This window comes from Podarcis filfolensis (assembly GCF_964270895.1).
Source record: "Podarcis filfolensis genome assembly, chromosome: 9".
Taxonomy (NCBI): Eukaryota; Metazoa; Chordata; class Lepidosauria; order Squamata; family Lacertidae; genus Podarcis; species Podarcis filfolensis.
Window position 1 is genome coordinate 21,722,001 of NC_139610.1, and position 7,685 is coordinate 21,729,685.

General features: G+C 39.9%; 1 protein-coding gene across 9 annotated transcripts in view; it reads left to right on the forward strand.

The window, feature by feature from the left end:
• MTUS1 (microtubule associated scaffold protein 1) overlaps window positions 1–7,340 on the forward strand; it is a 107,779-nt gene extending 100,439 nt beyond the window's left edge. For all 9 annotated transcript variants that reach the window (XM_083630135.1, XM_083630132.1, XM_083630137.1 and 6 more), the window contains 4 exons: window positions 606–701; window positions 2,083–2,199; window positions 3,457–3,554; window positions 4,759–7,340. In XM_083630135.1, coding sequence (XP_083486261.1) covers window positions 606–701; window positions 2,083–2,199; window positions 3,457–3,554; window positions 4,759–4,975 — 528 coding nt within the window. In that variant the 3' untranslated portion in view covers window positions 4,976–7,340. The remainder of the gene's footprint in view (window positions 1–605; window positions 702–2,082; window positions 2,200–3,456; window positions 3,555–4,758) is intronic.
• The last annotated feature ends 345 nt before the right edge of the window (window positions 7,341–7,685 follow it).

Genomic DNA, 7,685 nt, shown 5'->3' on the forward strand with positions numbered 1-7,685 from the left:
GCCAGGGTTTAGAGTAAGAAGTTAGGAGTTGTGACCGAGACACAAAACAGCAGGCAGAGCATGATGGCTGTTTGGACCCAAAGCTATGTCTATGGAAGAGGCAAGACCCCTTTGGGGTATTGATGCTGTGCACTCCATTATAGGCTCAAGTTGCATATATTTGTACATAAACCATATAGCATAAAAACACCACAATCTCCGCTGTGTCTCGTTTTCTAAAAGGATACACAGACCACCTGGAACCAAACCCCTGGGAACCTTAAACTGCTCAGTTTGGGGGTGGTGTGCAACAGTACATATTTCTGGTTATCCCTTAGAAACCATGGGATAAGCAATGCAACTCCCGATTCTTTATAAAACATGCATTTTGTTTTTATATTTTTGCTTAGACAAATTCCTTGGCCAGGACAGCTATGCTTTGGAGCATTACTTCTCTAAACTCTGACCTACTGTTTGTGTTAAGGATCTCTGCAACTTCTAATTTCTCACACTGGGGTTTTCTGTTTAGCGTACTTGATAGCAATTTCCTAAAATGTTACCTGGCTTTATAGCAGAGGCTCAGGTCTTAAGTTTGGGGTGTTTTTTGTTTGTTTTTAATCTTTTAGAAAAAGATTAGTGAATTACAGAGTGAAAATGATTCCCTGAATGAAAAGCTTAAGTTGGAAGAGCAAAAACGTACAGCCAAAGAAAAAACAAATATTGTAAGTACTGCCTTGCTTTTATAATCCTCTAGAAATAGACTCTTTTTGTGGGGAGGAGGGGAAGGCTGGGATCTACTGGGTGAAGGGGAGCTTGGAAAAATAATGTCTCCTCTCCTTCCATGAGTGAAAGATGCCTCCCTGCTGGATCAAAAACCTTTGTGCTCGTGCAAAGGGACCAATTAGGCATCGCATTGACTTATCTCAATTTCTGTGCTGTGGCTTCACTGTTAATGTTCCAAACATGAATAGCAGTTACGAATGTTGTGGCTTAAACTGATGAAGGGCTGCTTGACCAGGTGTGTTGCACTAGGAGCAGTGCACTCTTGGTTTTAAGAGAATGAGGACGGTTCAGGTGGATCCCTGGTGTCAAAAGGTTGACAGATCCTAGTGTCATGTGCGCCTAATTGCCATCACACTGCATATGTGGGGTATGTGTGTAATTAAAATACACATACTTGCTGTGTTTTTGTATGTGTGTGTATACAGTACATCCACATAGCTTAGCTGGTTTTCTATTTTTAGCTGTGTTTTTTTAAAACGACATCCTGCCCTATGATTTCTGGATAGGAAGATACTATGAGCCTTTGAACCAGGTGTATTACATCATTTCTACTGGGTCTACAATTCAGAGTAGTGGTGCATTTTCTGCAGGTTGAGTTACTGTAGTTTTAAGTTGGAAGATCTGGTGTGGGTCTGTGCAGAAGACTTTCTCCTTCAACCCCAAAGTTGACAGATGTTTATAGTCTTGCCTGCACCTGGACCTATGTTATCTGTTCCTATGTTTTTGGCTGTTGCTTTGCTTTGTTTGAGCTTCATTAGATTATCATATTATCTTAGCTATTGGGTTTAAATTTAATTATCAGCTGCTTTTTTTGAGATCGGATCTCCATAATTTTCAAATATAAAACAATTCTGGATAGATTTCAACAGACAGATGTGTGTGTGTACATTTTCATTACAAGATGACTTTCTGTGGTTTCAAGGTTGAAGCCCATTTGAAGTTTTTATCATTATAGATATATTTTACCTTGGGATAGATAACCTTACGCGTGGTTTAAAAATACAGCAATATACCAGAAAGTGACCACCTTTATCACTTTTTACATCAATAAAATAATTTCACAAGAGCTGTAAATACATTTAGAGCATTTGTGAAAGTTTTGTTTTAAAGAGACTTTGTCTGTTATTCCTCCATACAAACAGCTTGCGAGTTTGAAGTTTTTTAGATGTACCTTGGGTGTGTGTGTGTGTGATAAATATTTTCCCCTGCTTGGCTAAGGAAATCTGTAACAAGTCAATATTTACAGTTGTAACTTAAAATATGTTTGCTATGCATGGCAACCTTGAGGGGCCTCCATTAACTTTGCATGTCATTTTGCAGAAAAACCCTCAGCTTATGTATCTGGAACAAGAACTGGAAAGTTTGAAAGCAGTGCTGGAGATCAAAAATGAGAAGCTACATCAACAAGATATCAAATTGTTGAAGATGGAAAAACTGGTGAGCTTTTTCTTGGAGTGCTAGGCTTCCAAAAGCTGGATTTGTGCTGATAATGCAAAAGTAGACACTGTAGCAATAAATTCAAGTTACAGAGGAGTTAATGAGGAGTAAAACTGGAAAGAGGAATCATAATACTCCTCTGTGGAGCTAACGTAAATTAATTAGCTTTAGCTAAATAAGTTTCCACCTATGAACTTTTGCAGTCCATCATTCTCTCCGTCTCAGCCCTTCCCATCTGTCATATATAGACAGTATATCATGAACTTTTGTAAGGGTTACTGAAATAATATAGGGGGCCCTTTGCACACTTAAAATACTGAACATTTAAAACATTCTGTATAAATCCAGGTACATGGTATAACAATTCTGCTCTGTTGATGTGGAAAGAGAATGTAAATTGAGGGTGTTTATGCAAACTTCTGTTTCTCTGCTCAATATCTGCTGGAGTAATGCAGATGCAGAGCAGAATAAACAATATTCTGAGCAGGGACCCCATACAGGAAACTCTGAGAATGGTGGTTTCAGAGACAGAGAGATGCGTGCCTCCCTCTTTTACATGCTTTTTAAAGTGTGACAAATTCTGGAAACCTTTCGCTGTGCCAGAGGCAGGAGGAGCCAGCAGGGTGTGTCATCTAAATGGCAGCAGTAAGGTTGGGCAAACATCATAATAATCGGGGACATTGAGATCCCAGGACAGTGGGTGCCATTGTTTCTGAGATGATATACTGGTCTCAGAGCACATGTAAATAAGTAAGTTAGGCCTCTCGTCTCCAGAGCGCACAGAGGAACAGATTATAAATCCAAGGGACAGGGAGCAGGGCTAAATAGTATTTATAATTTTAGAGATTTTTATACTGCCCTTGATCATTAATTCCACAGCATTTAATTCTTAAACCTAAACACAATACGCTGGCCATAAATCCAGATTGTGCATCCAGAAACATAAGGATGCTGAACAAAAGAAACTGGAAGACTCTCCCCTTTTTCTTTCAATTATAAGGTGCTTCTTACTAGTTTTAACAAGACAGACTAGATTAGTGCAGGGTGAAGGAGGCATTTTACAAGTTGGTAGTAGAGAATTTATGCTTCAGCTCTGGAGCTGTAATAGCAAGGTTTTTAAAGAATAATAATAATGTTTGTGGTAGATTTTGAGATGTTATTTTAATGAATTGGCACAATAGAACAACCTGGCTTCATCTAAAATAAATTGGCCGCTCCCCTTCCCCACCACACATTAAATTTGCACATTTGTTCAAGGTGGAGAACAATGCAGCCTTAGTGGAGAAAATGAGAAAACTTCAGCAGGAGAATGAAGAATTAAAAGCCCGGATGGACAAACACATGGAGCTTTCCAGGTAACTCTAAAATACTTGTTTGAGTTGCTCTTGTAGTTTAACAGCTGCCATAATTCTCTGTTTGGGGGGGGGGGCGGGATTTAGAAAGTAGAGAGAACTCAAGTGAAATAGTATATACTGCAAGCTACCTTGAGCCTATTGTAGGTGGAGCGTGCCTGCAGTAAAAGGAACAAAAGCACAGTCCAACACAGCATTTGAATGCGGACTTACCTAGTTAGCACAATTTCTTAATAGTTTCAGAGGGGCTTGCCTAAGAACAGTTAATGTACAAGCAGCTTTGGAGAGCCACTGCATAGAGAATTAGTACTACTTGGTCAATGGCTGAGGTTCTGTGTCCCTGCAGTAGAGAAAGCAGCCTCCTTAAGCTCTTTATATTTAAACTATGCTGGATTTGTGAAAGTACTTGCTCAGACCTCTTATGTCCTTGGTGGTAACTTTTTCTGAATCGTGGAAGAGTTTAGCTTTTAAAAAGGAGGATCAAATAACTACTCTTTCTCCTTTTGCCATGTATTTTGCCTTCAAGAAGTTTGCTCTCCACTCCTTGCAGCAGGAAGCTCAGTCCCTACTGTTAAATCCTATGCGAGGAAAGTGGCTTGGCTTTGCCCTTCTGTAGGATTACCGGGCTACCATCTCTTAAGGGCAAGGATGTAGAGCAGGCAAGCTCTGCAGTTTGTTACTCCGGTCCCTGTCCACAGAGTTTCCTTGCACCACAAGCAGCTGACTGGCAAACCACAATGTGGTCACGTGATCATTCCCCCTCTAGCTCGAGGTTGAGTGCTGACAGGACTGGAGCCACAACAAAACCACTAAGGAGGAAGCAAGTTACCTGCACACACAAGTGAACTCTCAGGTGTGCAGAAATACAAAACGTAAACCAAAGAGAGCAAAAAGCAACCTCCAAACAGCCCAGGGAAACTGCCCTTAAGAACCACAGAATTCTAACTGTTGGATGGGAGAAAAAACAACATCAGAGATTAGGAGAGCTGTGCTGCAATCCTCATCACCACCAATCATTGGCTATGTTGGCTGGGACTGGTGGGAGATTAAATTCAGCAACCATGTCTGTTAACCCTGGGGAAGGCTGTAGCTACCTGAAATCCTGAACAGAAACACCTTTGGGGAAAGAGGGTACACTTGCAGCGTATTGTTGCTAGTCCAACCTAGACAGTAACCGTCTGCTTTCTCTCTCTCTCTCTCATAACAGGCAACTTTCCACCGAACAGGCAGTTTTGCAAGAGTCTCTGGAGAAAGAATCAAAGGTAAATAAGCGCTTGTCAATGGAAAATGAAGAACTTCTGTGGAAGCTACACAATGGAGACCTGTGCAGCCCGAGAAAACTGTCCCCCAGTACTCCACCAATGCCTTTTCAATCACCAAGGAATTCAGGCTCCTTCTCCAGCCCGACGGTGTCGCCTAGATGACACCACTGAACGAAGAGACACTCTCCATACAGGCATTTCATTTTTCGTCTGCAGAACTAAAAAACATGGATCGAGGGAGCAAAGAGCTATATTAGCTGCGCGTGATTGAAATATAACTGGAAATGACTGTAACGTAATGGGAGTTCATGGCTAGAACTCAAAACAGTGCATCTCCTTATTAAAAGAATACAAAAAGACTTCAGTGATAACTTCTCTGAACATTGTTGCACAAAGCACTTAAAAGAGCAAGGAAAGTCTTGTTCGGTTTTTTGCCTTTTTTCACCTAACTCTAGGGAGAAAAAAAATATGCTCAGGGGCTTATAAATAAAAGATCACAACCTTTAATACGTTCCTTATTATAGACACCTTGAGACGCCGAGTGTGGCATGAGTGAATTGGATGTATCACACGGTGAGTGTGTTATGTGTGTGTGATGCAGCCACCTTTGCTATGTATATTATAAAGGACGAAAGCTGAAGAATAAAGTGACATGTACTTCATAAATAAAATATTGCCATTATGCATGTTTCATCATAGATTTTTCCCTTCTCTGGGACTAAGGAAAAGCTGCCACTTGTGCTCTACGTTTTTCCTTATCTCTCTGCTTCAGTTTAGTCAAAGGATGAGATTTTTATTTGATTTTTGTCATTGTCTGCCTACTTGCATAGTGGAATTTACGACGAGACTGATAACCTCTCATACCACAAAATATCATTCAAAATATTTTTAAGCTTCCCCTAGGTAACTATATAAGAACGGGGTTTCTTTTCTCACCTAGTTAAATGTTCTTCCCACTCCTTTTTTTAGATATCTGGTGGTAGATAGTTCAGACGTGCAGCCCTTTCCAGGGTGACAACAGCTGTGGAGAATAATGGTCTGATTTGACTTGAGATCGCAGGATTTCACACTAAAGGAAAAATATATATATATATATATATATATATATATATATATATATATATATATATATATTCAGATGCTATTATTAGGATAGAACAGTAGGATTGGTTGTGTTCACATAATGTACTAAGCCAAACAGCAAATGTGCAGGCTCCCAGAGAGGAGCTGAATAGCTAGAAGCTCCTCCCTAAGAGCCCACATGTTCATTCAGTTTTGCCTAGCCAAGGGTTCAGCTTAGCATGTTGTATGAACACAGCCATTGTGTACAGCTGCCAGTAGCACTTCCTTGCATTGCGAAGAACAAACATCCCGAACTGATAACTTGTCGATGTGCACTTTAACCAACTGGCTGCAAGACTCTGCATTCCCCCATTTCATTTAGCATGAGATTTTCAGGAATCAGAAAAAACAAAAACTGATTATTTTGCTGACATGATAGGTTGAAGATGTCTGTGTCATAGGCAACATTCAGTGCTGCATTACAAATCTGAAGATGACTCACTGCATGTCCGCTCCTGTTAATGACCTGTTCAACATGTATTCTTGTATGTACAAACGCATTTTTTATTATGGTTAAACACTATCTCTGCTATCAGATCTAGATGGGACTGTTAAGTGCTATGGCTTGGTTATGTAGTCATCACTCACACATCCAAGACGCACTGGTACCGTCATTGCTGTTGAATAATCAACTTGTTAATCAAAGCCTGATGAAATCATAGGGTTGTAGCTGATATGACAGTAGTACAAGTGAGAGACTCCCACTTTTGCAACTGGGCTTGCCCATCCTCTCCTTTCCACTGCTGCCCCCCAGTACCCTCAATCTGCTTGAGGGTTGGAGGCACTCTGGAGCAGATTTTCTGGGGGCACAGAGGGATGCAGGGTACAGGAGTGGAAAGGGAAGGCATGTCGCACAAGTGAAGACTGACCCACGCATGCAATGACAGCATTGGATTCAACCCATAGTGGTTTGTAGCAAAGATGTTGACAATTTGAGAGCTAGGTCTTGAGATATCCTTGTCCCCTTCCATAAAACCGAAGGAGCACTGGGAAAAACGTTAATAAACTTGGAAAACAAAGTATCAAACCAAATGTTTTGTTTAGGGTGCAGAAACATTGGCTTCAACAGCAGAAGGTTTTAGTTATTACTGACTGAAATATTACTCTGTAATATGAAAAATTCAAGGATGAATTATTTTAATTTTACATTGTGTAAAGTGTGCCTCCCCTGTGAAGCATTTTGCCTGCCCAAACCCATTTATGGCACTGTTATGTAGCTAGAGATATCAGCACTTCTAAATTAACTGTTGTTCAGAGATTGATTTATATAACTATGAAAATCTGCTATAGGCTGAAACTTGGCTTAAAAGTATGACTTGGAGCAATTTATTTCTTTGGCAAGGTCATATTTGATTATATGTACTTGAGTGTTGAAAATTAAAATAAATTTTTTTTACTGGTTCAAGACTCTTGCCTGTTTAGACATAAAAGCAAAAATACTGAGGCTAAAGAGATAATTTTACAGTTATAAGCATAACATCCACATTCTGAGCCATTTATACAGAAGAGGCTTCTGTTTTAGATGACCTTGCACACAGTAATAATAAGATTGAATAAGCTGCCACAGAAAGTGGTGTTTTGTCGAATCATCCAGCATTATGTATTGCTCAAAACTTACAGCTGCATTAGAGGATGAAACTTAATTTATTAAAAGATGTTGTTTTTGTTTCCCTTCTACAGAGGCTGGATGAGTGCTTAATTCTAAATGCAGTTACCAATAGAAATGATTTGAATTCAATTTGAATTCTAC